Source organism: Pipistrellus hanaki (genome assembly GCF_964339955.1).
Source record: "Pipistrellus hanaki genome assembly, chromosome: 3".
Taxonomy (NCBI): domain Eukaryota; kingdom Metazoa; phylum Chordata; class Mammalia; order Chiroptera; family Vespertilionidae; genus Pipistrellus; species Pipistrellus hanaki.
The window spans coordinates 26,036,271-26,054,098 of record NC_140505.1 but is presented as its reverse complement, the minus strand read 5'-3'; the positions used below and the strand labels follow the sequence as shown (position 1 = coordinate 26,054,098).

Sequence of the window (17,828 nt, the reverse complement as noted above, 5' to 3'; positions counted from 1 at the left end):
CGCTCCCCCTGCTTGACTATAAATATTATGGCATTAAATGTGTATATTGTCCGAGAAGCATCCTTCTTCCGCTGAGACCATGCATGCCTGCAGCTGCTGCTGCAGTGGTAAACTCTGTTAAATGTGGCTGCCAAGTGCAAACGCTTTGGCTTCCACTTCGAATTAAAGCGCCTAGTAACACCTACTGGTCCAACAAAGCAGCTGCCACGGAACCAGCAGAAATCAGTAAATAAGCTGCAGGTTTAAGATGATGGGACCTTTTGTGTTCGGGACCGTGAAAATAACAATGGCACAAATTTCTCCTACCCACTGGGGTGAGGAGCCTGTTGGAATAGAAGATGAAGAACTTCTTTAAAGCACTTACGTGTACATGAGCAGGATGTAGTCCACTTACAGACGATGAGCTTGAATACAGGGTATGCGAGGCTACCCCTGAGGGGGCACCTCATCTACAAGCCACTTCAAAACCATATCTGAAATGACAGCGAGGCCTTTTCCCACAGTGGCCAGATGGCTATGTGACGCTGGCCACACTGATAGCCACACAAGCCAGTAGGATAGGCTCTGGACGGGGTGCTTGTTGCTAAACCCTGAGGTCTGTGTCCAGGACAGGGGAGAGGATGTTCTCTGCCCCCCGGGTTCTCTCGTGCACCCCCTCCCACTCCTTCAGATGCAAGTCATTTCTGAATGAAAGGAAATTCATGGGACCAAAATGGAATTCAGTGTCTTCTATCCAAACAGTGCTGCCTGGGCATCAGGAAAACCCAGACTTTAAATCTCAGGGTTCCCACAGCGTACCATTATGGCATTGTGTCTCCTGCCTTAGGGCCTCCTGCAGAGAAGGGTACAGGACTTTCCCCTCTGGGGCCCATTTCTTAACCAGGTGGTCCCTTTCCCTTATAACTGGTTTTAAACTTTTGTCTCAACTCTAATAACTTGGCTTTCTGACATTAAACTTTTCATCAGGCATTCTGTGTACCCGCAGTGCACAGGGGCACACACTCACTTCTTTCAAATTATACCATGAGCCTTCTCTCAGCTCCTGGGAATCCGCTAACGTTTTCTGGGAGGGGCAGAAGACCAACTCCCTGTAGCCATCCTGCCAGGCAGAGAGGAAGAGACAGGCACTTTCCTGCTGTGAAAGCCCCACACTAGCACATTGATGGAATCCAGTGTTCTGTGTGTGGCCTCTCAGCTCTGAGAGCCCAACTTACATGTGCCCCGCTGGCTGGGTGGTGTGTTCATTCTCTGTGTGTGGTGACGCCCAGAATTATGATCACAGCAGAGAGTTTGTTATTCCTAAATTCTTATTTCACTCTCCTCTGGACCCAATGGGTTTGATACATAGCCTAGCCGCTTCCTTCGGCAAGCGGTACATAAGATCAAATGGAATTACAAACTCCCATGTAAAAAATGTTTACTTTAGAAATATCACTTGATATTCACCATAGAATTGCAAGTTAATACCCTAAAAAAAGTTTATCTCTTCATCTATACGAATAATAGAGGAATATGCAAATTGGCCAGGATGCTGTCATGTAATGACTAATCAAGACTGGGGCGAGGCCATGGTGGAGAGCTCTCAGCAAGCCTGTGCTGGGGTCCGAAGGACAAAGGCGCAGAGATGAAGGAAGAACAGATAGGCAGTTAGGGGGATCAGTCCAGGAAGGGAGAACAGATAGGCAGGGGGATCAGCCAGGAGGGAAGCACAGATAAGCAGTTGAGGGATCAGGCTGGCAGGGGAGAGCAGTTAGGGCCAGCAGGGGAGTAGTTAGGGGCTTCAGGCAGGCAGGCAGGTGAGCAGTTAGGAGCCAGTGGTTCCAGATTGTGAGAGGAATCCCAAATTGAAGAGGATGCAGGCCAGGCTGGGGGATCTCCCCCAACCCCTAGCATGAATTTCATGCACCAGGCCTCTAGTTTTCCAAAATAAAAGAACAAAGTCTTATCTTTGGATGGCCCTGGTTTTATTATTTATTCCCATGCTTACTAGTTTGAATTTTTTCTGTAATTTGTAATGATTATATTTGATATAGATGTGAATAACGCAGTTGTAAATGGTCAACCCATTTAAGGGTTGGTTATTTCAGAATTCTTTGGTTAGTAATTCAAATTAAAGAAAGGAAATATTGAGAAAGCTATTGAAACATAATGTTTTGGCACAGTGACCCTGGAATTCACATGAAATGCATTGTCTCCCACAGGAGGGGCTTCGGACTCTGTGCGTCGCATACAAAAGGCTCAGCGCAGAAGAATATGAAGGCATTCGTAAATTGCTAGATACTTGCAAGATGGCCCTTCAAGATCGAGATAAGAAATTAGCAGAAGCCTATGAACACATAGAGAAAGATCTTATTCTGCTTGGTGCTACCGCCGTTGAGGATCGGTAAGTAAACACTGTGCCATCTCCAGAAATAAAGCATGATGCCACACGGGTGCTTCAGAGGAAAGTGTCAGCCGCACGGAAGGCACATGTTCACAGGTCAGAAGAGACAGGCTGTCTGACTGCATGTGGGGGTGGAGGGGCGAGGATTGGGGGAGATGCTATCACAGGCAACTCATGACTAGGTGATGTTTTACTTTCCATGAATAAGATTCCTGAATTCACACTTTCCCAGAAGAAACCAGAAATAGTCAGCATTTTTTGAATTATGTTCTGCATAGTCAAGATATCTTACAGGGTTATTTTTTAAAAATTATTCTTTAGAATTGAATCAATAATGTGTCTAAATTTGTAGTTCTTTCCAAATACAGATGTAATCAAATACACTTGATTACAAGCTTAATGTAATCAAGTGGAATATTGCAAATAATATAAGAACTGGTAAAATTACTGATGACAGGTTTTTTCTTTTTTTTTTTCTTTTTTTAATATATATTTTATTGATTTTTTACAGAGAGGAAGGAAGAAGAGAGGAATAGAGCACTAGAAACATTGATGAGAGAGAGAAACATCGACCAGCTGCCTCTTGCACACCTCCTACCAGGGATGTGCCCACAACCAACGTACATGCCCCTGACCGGAATTGAACCTGGGACCTTTCAGTCCGCAGACCGACGCTCTACCGCTGAGCCAAACCGGTCTCGGCTCTTTTTAAAAAAATATATATTTTATTGATTTTTTTACAGAGAGGAAGAGAGAGTTGGGAACTTCAATGAGAGAGAATCACTGATTAGCTGCCTCTTGCACACCCCCTGTTGGGGATGTGCCAGCAACCAAGGTACATGCCCTTGACCAGAATCGAACCTGGGACCTTTCAGTCCGCAGGCCGACGCTCTATCCACTGAGCCAAACCAGTTTCGGCATGACAGGTTTTCAAATGCTTCTAAAGAAAGAGCCTCTAATCTGTGACAAGTCTGAAACAAGAGCTAAAAGTTATTTAAGGCTTATTAATGCACTAAGAAATGGCCAAGGGCCCTCTGAGAACAGAATGAAAAATGGAAAAGAAAAAATACTCCAATGTAAAAGAAGGTGTAGAAGTTTCATAAGTTTACTGAGTTTTTATTTCCCATAAAGGCCTTCAGTTCAAAGGCCGATGCTCTATCCACTGAGCCAAACCAGCCAGGGCACTATGGAGCTTTTTAATTCTGAAGGCCTATTAAAATATTTTAATAGGTCACAAGTTTCTGAAATGGTTTGTTTTGATTTGCCTTTGTCAGCCCTGGTGTTTGTTGTTTCGTTTTTTGGGTTCTAGGCTCCAGGAGAAAGCTGCTGACACCATAGAAGCTCTGCAGAAGGCCGGCATCAAAGTCTGGGTGCTCACCGGGGACAAGATGGAGACGGCAGCAGCCACCTGCTACGCCTGCAAACTCTTCAGGAGGAACACACAGCTGCTTGAACTCACCACCAAGAAAATCGAGGAGCAGAGTTTACATGATGTCCTGTTTGAGCTGAGTAAAACGGTCCTGCGCCAGAATGGCAGCTTAACCAGGGACAACCTCTCAGGGTAGGTGACCTCCGTTTGCAAGGGGAGAGCCTCAGCACCCTTGCTGGGAACGTGGTTCTGCCCTCCCATCAGTAACAGCATCAGAGGGGCCGCCTGAAACAAAAGCAGAGCTATTTCTTTTTAGCAACTGTAACGTGTCTTTGTACACAGAGGGTGTGCATAAGAGAGGGTGTGTGTGTGTGTGTGTGTGTGTGTGTGTGTGTGTGTGTACTTTAACACTGCTGGTTAAAGGATACAAAAAGACTTGATTGATTTATAAAATATTATGAATATGATCATTTTCATGTGTCTTTTTAAAACAAATATGTTTTTATTGATTTCAGAGAGAAGAAGGGAGAGGGAGAGAGCAAGAGAAACATCAATGATGAGAAACATCATTGATCAGTTGCCTCCTGCATGCCCTCTATTTGGGATGGAACCTGAAACTCAGGCATGTGCCCTGACTGGGAATCTAACCATGACCTCTTAGTTTATGGGTTGTCCCTCAACTACTGAGCCACACCGCTGCGTTCTCATTTCTAAGACACTTGGGGAAGGGGGTGGGGAGAACAGGCAGTACTTTGGATTCCTCAGAGCATTTGCCAGACCAGGGAAGGAAATATTAACCTTTTGCACTCTGCTGTCCCCTCTCAGGGGACATCGGAATTCTAGCATATCACTCAGATGTCCTCTCTCAGGGGACATTGCAGTTTATTAGTGATTACGGGGAATTGAGTTATTTCAACGCACGTTTCCTCTGCAAAGTAGCATCGAGTAGCTGGTAGCCAATGTCCAGAATGGTTCGGAGTGCAAAGGGTTAATAATACATGGTTGCCTGTCTGTTAAAATAAAACTATATATGCTCCAGAGTTGTTTTTTCCAAGAATACTCAGAATTTATTCTGATACATTTTATAAATGTTGTCCTTGCTGGTGTTACTTGCATGATCTAAGAATAGACTTTATTTGAATCATTTTAGGTTGTCATTAATGTAGGTAAAGCAAAAGCAGCTCTCTAATCAAATGCAAATGTTAAATTGTTCATGAGTAGTATAAAGCTATTTCCCCAGTTTCAGTTACCTGTGGTCACGGTCAGTAAGTATTAATGGAAAACACCAGAAATAATTCTCAGGTTTTCACTGTGCACTGTTCTGAGTAGCATGGTGAAATCTTAAGCTGTCCTGCTCCGCCCTAGCTGGAATGTGAATCATCCCTCTGTCCATTATATCCACAAGAGAGAATGGCCCTGTTCAGATAACTTTTATTACAGTCTATTATTATAATTCTATTTTATTATTAATTATGGTTGGTCTCTTACTGCATCTCATTTATAAATTAAACTTCATCAGAAATATGTATGCATCTGGAAAAACATAGTGTATATAGGTCAGTCCTACCTGCAACCCCTGGGGGCTCTTGGAAAGTGTTCTCCGAGGATAAGGTGGGGGAGTTACTGTATAGCAGGTCCTTGAAAAACATCATTTCGTTCAATGCTGTTTTGCTATAACACTGATGAGACACCATGGGAACTTAACTCTTGTGTACATTGGCCTACGGTAATATCGGTTTCCTTATACATTGTTTTTCTTAAAGTCACAGAATCTATTGACAACATCAAGTGACTGTACTAGTCTCCTAACCCCTTGATCGTGGATTTGTAGCATCTCTAGATATTCAAGAAAGTTACATAGTCTTCTAAAATCTATAAACTTAGTTATTGAGTAATCTCTCTGATTTGTGTCATTAACAGACTTTCCACAGATATGCAAGACTACGGTTTAATTATTGATGGCGCTGCACTGTCTTTAATAATGAAACCCCGAGAGGATGGCAGCTCCAGCAACTACCGAGAACGGTTCCTTGAAATCTGCCGCAACTGCAGCGCCGTGCTGTGCTGCCGGATGGCCCCTCTGCAGAAGGCCCAGGTCCGTGCCCCTGTCCCTTATCACTAACTAGTGGTTGATGGGTATTTAAATACTGAAAGCCATTCATTAGTTGTCATAACCACTGATGATTTATTTTTTTGAAATCTAGCAAAGTACCACTGTTTTTACATAGAAGTAAATGTGATAGAAATTTAAAACACCGGTCTTGTTTTGCTTATTGTGATTAGTACGAGGTCACTGAATCAGATGGATGACCCTTTTCTAGGGGACATAACTCTGTCTGACTTGTCTCATAAAATAAAACCGTGCCACAAAGGTGTGATCATTGATAGGAATGCACACTGAAGGCAGACGGTGTGGCCTTAGCATTATTGAGCCAGTCCCACGAACCCGTTCCACCTTCAGAGTAACCCTGATAAATGGCTGGTGTTAACCTACTTTTACAAAGGAAGTACCTGAGGTGCAGAAAACCAGGGTTTTCTTGAAAAGGAGGCATTTGGAAAATTACAGCCAGAATTTAGTTTCTCGTTTGTCGGATTCCAAACTCACGTGCTACCCACTGCAACATATTCTTGTGGAAACACACACCTCATGGTTTTTTATTTTTTTATATACTCTTTAAAGCATTAAGGCATACATCTATGAACATAGATCTCTTTCTGATATAGAACTACAACAGTTCCAATTTTGTTAAACCACATTTTAGATACATTAGACCAATTTCTTGTGAACAGAAAGAAAACTGTTACCGCTCAGACTAACCCAGTGGGTTAAGGTAAAGCCCTGAAAACCACGTGCAAAGAGGTCATGTTTAGCATCCCTGCACGTGCACTTCACCAATCTGTTAAGGGGCGGTGTTACTAAGAATATAGGACTGGACCTCCCTGGGTAATTCTTTGTGAGGACAAGCTGAGTCTCAAAAACTCATATGCATTCTATCTAAGATAAAAAACGGTTTTATTCCCTACCCCTCTCTTATGTCAGCCTTATATGTACTATACATAAACGCAGTTCTGAACTGAGTCTAACAAACTTTTACAAATTAATTTTTGTTTCAGTCTATCATCTTGAAACAAGAAGGCAATCTACACATTTTCCCCCTAATCTTCTTACTTCTGTATCTCAAACCATCATTTAGACACATGAATGGAAAATTGATATATTATAAAGAAATTGCCTAAAACATTTGGAAATTATTAATTGCATTGGTTTGTTTTTACACAATGACAAGTTTGAAAATTAAAATAGCATAAGAATTGCTTATTTTAAAAAGTAGATGCTTGATAGAAAATAGTAATATTTTCTAATAAAATACAACATTGAGATTTTTCTTTTTATATTTACATATACTTTCCCTTTTGTTTAAATATGTGAGTGTAGCTGTAACTGAAAACTACTTAATCTATTTTATGTCAATCTTCATTTTGTTAGCGAGCCACTTCCTACATATCTCATTTGTAATCAAACCTTATCTACTTTTTCTTTATTTTTTTCTTTCAATATGAAGTATTGATATATCATATATGGATAAAGTAGATCGAATGTAGTACACTTACTTTAAACCAGGGGCAGGGAACATCTGGCCTATTGGTAGTATAAGGCCCACAAATCATTTGGTCTGGCCCCGCCAAGCCATTGGGGTGAGTTAATTAGATGCTTGACCAAATATAGCAGGCTAATTATTAAGTTGATAATTTTGTATGATCCACAAATGATGTTATAAATAATATCCAAATGGCCCTTGCAGAAAAGAAGTCCCCCACCCCTGCTTAAGTAAATAATTTTTTCGTTTTTCTTACCTAACATATCTTTCTTATTTATACTTAGTTAATGATAATCTTATCAAGAGTAAAACAGAGAAGATCAGTTCTGTATTTCTTTTCCAGATTGTTAAATTAATCAAATTTTCAAAAGAGCACCCTATTACATTAGCCATCGGTGATGGCGCAAATGATGTCAGCATGATCCTGGAGGCCCATGTGGGCATAGGTAAGCCTCTTGTTTTTTGATTTCCTGCATATTTTGGTGACTGAGATTTATCACTTCAGCTAAACAAGAAGGGGATACAGCCAAAGGCAAGATCATAGGCTTCAGATGACACATTTAGGGCAGCGTCTGAGATTTAGTACGTTCATGGCTGAGAAATCTCACAGCCACGGTTGTATCTAACCTTATTTTCTTATTCCCATTTTTACTTGCATGTTGTTGAGAAAGCGTGTATTTATTCCCTTCTTATAGGCGTCATTGGAAAGGAAGGTCGTCAGGCTGCAAGGAACAGTGACTATGCAATACCTAAATTTAAGCATTTAAAGAAGATGCTGCTCGTTCATGGGCATTTTTATTACATTAGGATATCTGAGCTTGTGCAATACTTCTTTTATAAGGTAGGAAGTACTTCCTTGCTCCTCTCACTGTCTCGGTGAAATATACTACATGCGATGGAATGACACATTAGACAGGTGCCTTAAGGGGTGATTTGTGTAAAAACGGAAGTAATTGTCAGCAGGGAAGGGGCTGATTCTAGCACTTCTCTCCCACTCACACAATTTCATGTGGAATCAATAAGAAGATACCATGAATGAGAAAGGGGTATTCTTTTATAATTCCTTGAACTAATTCCTCATTCATTATGCAATTTAATTCTTTCCTGTTTACACTGACACGTACATTGCTCCCTTCTATCTCTTCAACAAATTTGCTTTTACATTATCTGTTCTCAGAGTTTCCAGAACATGGTCACCTATGCACTGTAGGTGCTATTGAAAAAGAGAAAAAAAAATGTAAAGCCATTGCCGGCTCATATGAGAGCGTAGGACAGTTTGGGTCACTCCCCAGATAAAGTGGTGTCACATGGACAACCTCTGAGGAGGTTAGATGCTTCTTCCAGTGTTCCCTTTGACTAACAGGCATGTGACTTGTCTTTCAGAATGTCTGCTTCATTTTCCCTCAGTTTTTATACCAGTTCTTCTGTGGGTTTTCACAGCAGGTGAGTCCTAATGTCTTAAGTCAGAAACTGCCCTGAGCCTTATCTCCCTCCCACCTGGGGGTGGCTGCAGTGAGGGGAGAGGAGACAGCAGAGGCATGCAGGCCAGGATGGGGAGGGAGGGAGGCCTAAGTGCCCTCAGCAGCCCATCAGCGGGTGGAGAGGAGGAGTGGCGTGGAGGGTCCCACGTCTGCTGACTGCAGGCTCTCCCGTGGGCCCAGTGAGGGATGTGCCCAGAACTTGCCTACCCCAAGCCCGGGAGAGCTTGTTGTGTTGGGCTTTCTGAACAGATTGAATCTAAATCTGAGATTCCTTCTTGGTGTCTCACAATTCATTGGCTTCTAACACTTTCAAGTGCCAGGCAGAGGTGTGCGTGCCATCTGACGGGAGAAGAGACCGTCAGGGCACCGCCTTTCCCTCGCTCATTTGTTCTGCCGTCCTGCTCAGATGGGCTGTGGCCACCTGCTTTCATCCGAAGGGTCTGGCACTGGGGGAAATTGAAGCTTGAAGATGGTGATCCAAATAGCAAGCTTTTATGCAACTTTTTTTTTGTTGCAAGTTTGCAGTGGCCAAAATGGGGTGGGTCATCGTCGGGCCTTCTCTCAGCCATGATTTTAATCTTGACTAATTGACATCATGAAGCTTTGAAAATTGTCCTGGCCCTTCTAAATCTGTAGAAAGAAGGCTCTGTCTGTCTTTCAGAATGCTCGTGTTAACTCTTTGCAAATTGAAAATATATGTTTAACCAAACAATCGAAGAAGTTGAACAAGGTGTACTGGTGCTGTTTTCAGTGGCTGTTCTCCTTCCTGCAGACGCTGTACGACACCGCCTACCTGACACTGTACAACATCAGTTTCACTTCCCTTCCGATTCTCTTGTATAGCCTGATGGAGCAGCACATCAGCATGGAGACACTCAAGAGGGACCCTACCCTCTACAGGTACGGGGCCTCAGGCACACTTGCTTTAGAGCTTGGAGAATAATCCAAATAAATGCCTGGTTGAATTACTTTAAAACCAGAAATACGCAGTATCAGCTGATGCACTTGCTTTTACCAGAGTCCTGAAGCAAGAATCAATGTAATTTGACTGATTAAACCTCAAATTTACTAATAGATAGAAGATTTATGTTGCATTTGAAATGTATGTATTAAGCCAGTTTGTATTTTGCCTTATTGGGTTTTCTTTACCATACCTTTTTTTAATTATTATTTTTATTTTTACTTTTAATTTTTTTTATAAATATGAAAGGACTGGGGATAAGGATGTCTATCCCCTTAAAACCCCATTGCATCTATGACCTGAATTATTATTATTTAAAAACCACATATGCTCTGCTTTGTTGAGTGAGGATGGGGAAAGTTAGCAGATCTGATTTTGGTGTGTTCTTTTCTGCTTTTAAAAAGTATGTTTTAATAACAAGGAAGTTATGTTTGCTATTTCAGGACAGCACTTCAGGATGTCTGGCATATGTCAGTGTGTTACTGTTTTTTTTTTTATGGCTTTTTAAATTAAACTTACTGTATTTCAGAAAATTTTAGATTCACATGTAGTTGTAAGAAAGAATACAGAGAGAGTCTGTAAAACTGGGACACCCAAGTAGGATGGGTGGATAGTGCCCACGCCAGTGCCCTGGTTGTGATTTTTGTCAGATGTTTTCCTTCTCCAGTGACTTAGAGGCCCCTAGTGGACACGTTTTATTTATTTTTTATTATTAAGGTATTATATGTGTACATATCTTACCATTGCTCCCCCACCCTCACCCCACTCCCATACTGAGGCCCATTTTAATGGAATGCAGCCACTATGTTCTCACTGTTTTCCTTCCACAGAGATATCTCCAAGAACGCTCTACTCCGCTGGCGAGCGTTCATTTACTGGACATTCTTAGGAGTATTTGACGCTCTGGTATTTTTCTTTGGTGCTTACTTCATGTTTGAAAATGCAACTGTGTCCAGCAATGGACAGGTTAGTACTGAACTGGGCCTTGTTGGCTTGGCTGCCTGGGAATAACCCTTGATTGGTGTTCAATCTGTGGTCAGTGCAGTCATTCAGCACAGCCTGTGGGGTCTCCTGATATTTGGGTATCTAGCTATCAAATCGCTTACAGGACATAGTACATCAGAAAATGCACTGCTCTGCATAGCTCAGCTGACTGGGAAATCCCCTTCCTGAGGGTTTTCAGACTTTTGTTTCTGTAACTTATATTTCACCATCAGTTATTTATCTAGTGGTTCAGTTAGATCCACCAAGCATGGCTTATTTAATATGGGAATTACTTTTTATTTTGTACTTAACATATTTTCCCATTTTTTCACGTGCACTTAAGTGTCTGTTTCCTTTGCCATGAGTAGATTAATAGTTTCTAATAGACATCAGCTCTCTGGTTGTTGCATAATTTCTAGGGTTTGTTTTATTTGTATCTTGATTTTTTTTCTTTTTGCGACTTGCTTTCCTTCCCACTCTCAGATAATGACTACCAACACACACATGGTAAGACAATTGTGGGTGTGTCCTCTATATGTTTTTGGAGTGCATTCTAGATAAAATATTTCTCGAAAATATTTTCAAATTGTGACTTCTTCCGTGTGCTTTGTCAGTAGAAACACTACTAGCTGCTGTTCCCCTCTCCTTCCTGTAGACGAAAGTTGTATTAGAGAAGTCTGTGTACATCTGATCACTTGTACTTGGTGTTTATCTCTGGATTTCTGTGTCAGGATTGCCACTGAGTCAGTGACGGTTTTCAGATTGACTTGTTGGAGCTTCCCTTTACCTTAACTAAGAGGCAACATATGCAGGCATGCGGGGCCTGTTGGGGACACTGCTTTGAATGTGGCAAACCCATGCTACCTGGGACAATTGCGAAAGACATGGAGCACATGTCAGGAATTGTGCCCTACCCGAATATTACGTATTTACCTTGCCGTAAAAATAAACACTGTTGTTGATGCAAATAAGGGTAGCTTGTGAATAGACGTTTGCTTCATTTCCTGCCTGACAGAGCACCTCTCCCTATGTTGTCCTCTGTGTGGCTCATCTCTTAGAACAGTTGGCTTGAAACCCAAAGGTCTTGCTACAGGTCTCATGGAATTTGTTTACCCATTTGTTTGTTTCTCATTTCTCATTACTAAAAGGCGCAGTTATCTTTCATTATAACACAAACCAGTTTTTACTACATTGATCTTGAGAATTTTTAAAATTCTTTCATTCTTCTACAAACTTTGTATCTTTCTGGAATTTGTTCTTTGTCGTAGTTTATTTTAATTGGATAATTTCTGGATGCTAGCAGGTCATAAATGTCATTAAGTAAAGCTTTCTTATTGTTCTTTATGTTTCTTTTATAAGATTGTCCTTATGGGTTATGCTTTAAGTAAGCATCTCGCATGTATCTTAAAAGGGACTAAGCTTCTGTGTCCTGAGGACTGAAATTCCAGGACCGTGGTAGCCAGCCGATACAGAAGTCAGTGCCATTCATCAGGCACTTTATTTGCAGTTCACTTTCACAAATCTTATCCTCTCTCAACTGCCATCGCCCATGGACACATTCATAGTTGAGGTAACTACACTTGAGACAGATTAAAGAATTTGTACAAAGTCAGGTAATTAGAATTCAAACCCAGGATATTTGGTACAAAATTATAGTATTTGTTGTAGTCCACGCTGCTGCTTAATTGTTTAATCTCAGTGTTACACACAGTAAAATTATAGGTGTGCCTGAAGAACCCGTAGGGAGCGCTGGAGCTTTGGAGTACAGACCATAGAGAGGCCTTGCCAAGGTGACGTCTAAGCAGCATCTTCTCCTCCTGCTCAAGTTCCAGTAGCCCTGATAGGTCTCCAACCAAAATTCCACCAACCACTCTTCATACCGCTGTGGGTCAGTGGATGCAGTGGTGTTTTGAGGCCTTGCATGTGATCCAAGGATTTCTACCAATTCTTGACTTATCTCCTATTTCCTATTTCCTTAAGGATGCCCTGAGCCCCTACAGATCCTAAATACTGTCTCACCTTCTAGAGTGATGCTTTTCTGCAACACTTTTATATCTCCCATGATTACCACTTGCATGTCTTTGCTAAGCCATTATTGGACAGAACTATTAGTTTGAATTTGAAACAATAACAGAAAGGGACATCAGGGTAAAGAAAACACAAGTTGACCTGTACTACTCCCACTAAGAAATGCCTAGTGGGTGACTTGCCACTCATTAGCCAAGAGCTGTGAGAGTCCTCTGCTCAGTGGCCTGTCACGACAAAGACTGAACACACATAACGCACATCCTGTCATATGTAAAGCTTCTGAGCTGCATGGTGATATTAGGAAGCAGTACATGGGGCAGTTGGTGCCAAATAAGGTATTTAATGTGAGGTGTTTGTCTATTGTTATGCATTTTAGAGGCGAAATTAGCTCCAATTCACTAATGCTCTATAGAAGTTGAATAATCTAAGGACCTAGAGTTTAACAGCAAGACGAATAATACTCATAGCATCCCTAATTATGAGTGACAAGGATGTAAAGGACTTAGTGTGGACACTTACCCCGTGTGTCACTAGGAAGATAGGAGCTCCAAGAGATTGTCATAGCCCAAGGACACTCCAGGTCAAGTGCGAGGCCAAGGCTGCACGTCTGCTGTTGTAGCTCTAGACACCTTCTTTCCCTACTACATCCTCCCTCCCCCTACTCCCCCCCCCCCACACACACACACTGCCAGAGCCTTTCTCATTCTGCATTGCTGATGCTTAAATTCTTGTTTGTTTGGGGGAGAAGAGTGTTAGATCACTTGCAGAACTAAAAGTAGAGACATGGGCTAGTTCTGTAGTAATTCAAGTAAACCTGCAAAATGCCAGTAAGCACGGGTAGTCTCAGGTGACTGATGGCAATGCCCTTGGTTCTAAGGTGGCAGGGCAGCATGGAGGTGATAATGCTCATTGCTTTTCTGACAGTGTGTCCTGACAAACGAGGATGCATCTTCTTGGTGGTATTACTAGATGCCCTGTTTTATTATAAGTAGAAGAGGACCACTTTTTTAAAGACCTAAATCATTTTATAGGAATGTGTATAGCACACATGTAGTATTGAGAGAACACTGAATCATGGAGAACTTTTTAAAAAGGGAAATTCACTTAGGGGCATTTTCAGCATAGACGATATGAGCCATAATTACTTCTCAAATGCGAATGCTAAGGCAATGATTATTATTGTTGAATGGCAGGGAATTCCTAGGCGAACACTTGAAAGTTTAGAGCGTGGTATAATATGAGTCAGTAAGCATCCAGGTAGCTGCAATTTGAAGCGTCGCCAGCCATTGGAACAAGGACAAATGATGCCAGCAGACTTGGTAGCAATCCGGAATCTGTGCAGGAAGGAAATGTAGTAGGTGTTTCTTGTGGCTGTGATCTTGGGGGAAAAAAAAAAAATGCAAGTCAGGTTTGTTGTGGGATATTTTTACGCATAAAAATTAAATTGGTCTGGATCCTAGGGCTTTAAAAAGCAGGAACATTTCCTGCAAAATACCCATCTTCAGAAGAGAGAGGAAGACGTGTGAGAAGGGATTAAATGTAGATCTGGTGGCGGGCAGGCTTCAGGGACATTCTACAAAATTCTCATTATCGTCTGAGTGAGGCTATGAAGTTAGTGACATTCTCAATGGAGATAACAGCTAGGAAATCAGACTCATGGGGGCCATGGGAGCTAATGAAGCTTGGAAAAAAGATGGTCCCTCTGACAGTTCTTTGAGAAATGGGATTGGTATCCCAGTGAACCATGCCACCTCCCACCACAAAATCCATAGACATAATGGCAAACAATTTTAATAATACATTGACTGTTAGCAATTAGCCGAAGGGCTCCCTTAAATAAGAAAATTCAGAGGAATTTATAGAGATATTACCATGATTGTCTATCCCAGTGGTCGGCAAACTCATTAGTCAACAGAATGGCATACCACGGCTCGTGGGCCTGCTGACCACTGGTCAAAGGGCCAGAAATAGAAAGGAAGCATAGGTGAGGGTGGAGCAGTTCCCAGCATTGCCCAGGGTTCTAACCAAAGTTTCAGTTCTGGGTTCAAGGTAGTTGTGCTTTGTTGCTGTTCACTTGCAGACATGACCACTGAGGCCCATGTGTTTTACTGGAGTAGGCATCGGGGTGCCTAATTTGTGATCCCAGGTCTACCATAATCCACAAATACAAGAAAGCCTGGCAGTGCCCTAGAGAAGTACCTCCTTACCTCTGAGAGAAATAAAGAAATCACTTGAGTGGCTAAAAGCTTGTCCCTGATTTGTGATGCTGTTGGAGATATCCTGTCATTCTCTGTGCAGACTCCATTTCCACAATTGGCTAGTATTGAACACTTTTTAAAATGAGTTTCTACCCAGCAGGGGTGGCAAACAAATGGGCAGGGTGTGAGGAAGTGGAGTGCAGGGCAGGGTGGTGGCCTTACTGCCAGGTCCCGCCCACGGTGCCCCTCTCCATACGGCAGGTTCACCCCTCACTTTGGCTAACAGCATCAGCCTCCAGTGAAAACAAAACAGAGCCAATTTGCTCTCCAACACCCAGCTGGCCAAGCATTTTTGTAGTCCTCTGCCAGACTGCAGCCAGACTCGGAGTTATAAAATTTTCCTGTCTCGGAAGTTAAGCATTGAAGGGAGAACATTTATTTTTGAGTGTTTCCCAGCCTGACCATTATTGCCACTTGGGGCCCAAGAGCTCTTGGTTGTGGGTTGTCCGGTACAATTAGCAGACCCCTGGCTAGATGCCTGTAGCACCACTCCCCCCGCCCCCCAATCCCTCCTTGGTGACAACCAAAAATATCTTCCAACACTACAAGTGTCCCCTGGAGACAGAATTCCCGCTCCCCTCCCCGCTGAGAGCCACTGGTGAGTGTAGCTCTGAGTACTGAAGTCCTAACTTCAACAAGTCCTAACACGTTACTTAGTTTTTCTTCTGGAATTCTACCAGTAGTTCTTACCTCACTAGATGTCTCACAAGATGAGTAACCTACACATTCACCTGAATCAAGTCACGTGTAGGTTGACAGTTTGTATTCCAGTTTTTTGTTTGTTGTGAAATAAAGCTTTACATTCTGTTAAAGGAGGACAAAGCGGAAACTTACTCATAGAATTGTCCCCCATAAGGGAAAGAAGTCTCAAGCAGTAGGCGTTTTATTTTGCTTGTATCTTTGCCTGTAGGTGGGAATGTGTTGTTTTCATGATGTGCCCATCAGTGCTTCCATCCCACACCATCCCTGGCGCCCTGCCCGGGACCTGGGGTGCCTGGAGCCCTGCTCCCTGCTCTCGCCTCTCGGTGGCCTCTTCTGAGGGGCTGTTGACATGTCTGTGGTTCTGGCCATCGGACTGGCTGCAGGGGGCCTTCCCACAGCTCTGTCTTGTCTGCCTCGTTTCTCCTTTTCCTACGATTTTCCCGAGGAAATCCCATCCATGTGTCACACATACGTGACGAGATTGTTTTCTCTCGCTGCTTATTAGCAACATGTTCCAGCACTTGCTTTTCTTGCAAAGCAGGCAGGTGTCGGACTAGAGTCCAAAAGAGAATAGACAGAAACTCTAGTGAGTTTATTCTTGAATGTACAGAAGGCGTAGAACTGTGTAACGGGGTAAATGTCGCTAACAGAAAAACCAGAGTTAGCATCGTGCGTCTGTAATACCAGCTCTTCGGTGTTTTTCTTGCTCCCAGATTGTGATGTTAGGACTGATGCGTGTTGACAGCATAGAAGGAGCCAGTATCAGAGTGACAGGACTGTCCGTGTAGGAAGGGCTGTTTCCACCTCTCGGTCACATCCCTCTCGGCACTGAGGAGCCGGGGGCTGAGGGCCCAGGGTCGGGTGTTCACTGCCATCTCCTTTCACTTTGTAGTAACAAGACCTAGTCCCTGTGTCTTGGCGGTGTGAAGTGTTAGTACAGGGCAATAATGAGATGTATCCTCTAAACACTCCCATTTTGAGTGTGAAAGGGGGAAAATGCATATTAACAAGAGACTGCTTGGACTCTGTCCCCACAGATATTCGGAAACTGGACCTTTGGGACGCTGGTGTTCACTGTGATGGTGTTTACCGTCACACTAAAGGTAAATCCTCCCGCCTTGGTGCTGGTTCTTCTGACCACAGTTAACCCCACCTTTTAACTACAAATCCATTCCAAGTTATAGTCCACACGAGCACGCAGCCCAGTCAGGGGGCTTCTTACCACCATTCAAACGAGTGAGGCGCAGACTCAGCTCACCCTGCGACCTAGTACGCAGATCTCCAGAGTGATATAGAAGGCAGATTTTTTTTTATTAACTTATGTATTAATTACAGTGGACATACAATATCATATTAGTTTCAGGAGTAAGCATAGTGATTAGACATTTATGTACCTTATGAAGTGATCACCTCTATAAGTCTAGTACCCATCCCATAGCATACAGAGTTATTACAATATTATTACCTGTAGTCCCTATGCTGTCCTTTACAGCCCGAGACTATTTTTATAACTGGCAATTTGTACTTCTCAATCCCTTTCACCTTTCCCACCAATGAGCCTTTTCTTTGTAAAAGGATTCAGATTAGAATTATTTTCATTGGCAAGCCCACCTGCCCCCCAGCATAATAAAATAAAAAAATAAAAAATGCACTCTAACTGAAATCAATGTATTATGGAAAATCCAGCTATTTTTTTTTTTTTTTTTTTTAGTATATTAAGTATTTTTTATTTCATAGAGGAAGAGAAAGGGAGAGAGAGAGATAGAAATATCAATGATGAGAGATAATCATCGATGGGCTGCCTCCCCGCATGCCCCCCACTGGGGATCAAGCCTGCAACCCAGGCATGTTCCCTTGACTGAAATGGAACCTGGGACCCTTTAATCCACAGGCTGATGCTCTATCCACTAAGCCAAACCGGCCACGACCCAGCTCTTTTAAGAGTCAAATTCTCAGGAGGGGAGTGGACTGACAATTCTCAGGGAAAAGGGGAGTGGTGGATGCGGGAAGAGACTGAACATAAACTGTGCACCTATGGATGAGGACAGTGGGGGGTGGGGAAA

General features: G+C 42.6%; 1 protein-coding gene across 3 annotated transcripts in view; it reads left to right on the top strand.

Annotated features, from left to right (window-relative positions):
- The window catches only part of ATP11A (ATPase phospholipid transporting 11A), a 140,047-nt gene that overhangs the window by 108,034 nt on the left and 14,185 nt on the right, over positions 1–17,828 (top strand). For all 3 annotated transcript variants that reach the window (XM_084879815.1, XM_084879813.1, XM_084879814.1), the window contains exons 18-26: positions 2,202–2,383; positions 3,693–3,944; positions 5,673–5,847; positions 7,695–7,797; positions 8,047–8,192; positions 8,735–8,794; positions 9,605–9,732; positions 10,624–10,759; positions 16,803–16,868. In XM_084879815.1, the coding sequence (XP_084735941.1) occupies positions 2,202–2,383; positions 3,693–3,944; positions 5,673–5,847; positions 7,695–7,797; positions 8,047–8,192; positions 8,735–8,794; positions 9,605–9,732; positions 10,624–10,759; positions 16,803–16,868 (1,248 nt within the window). The remainder of the gene's footprint in view (positions 1–2,201; positions 2,384–3,692; positions 3,945–5,672; positions 5,848–7,694; positions 7,798–8,046; positions 8,193–8,734; positions 8,795–9,604; positions 9,733–10,623; positions 10,760–16,802; positions 16,869–17,828) is intronic.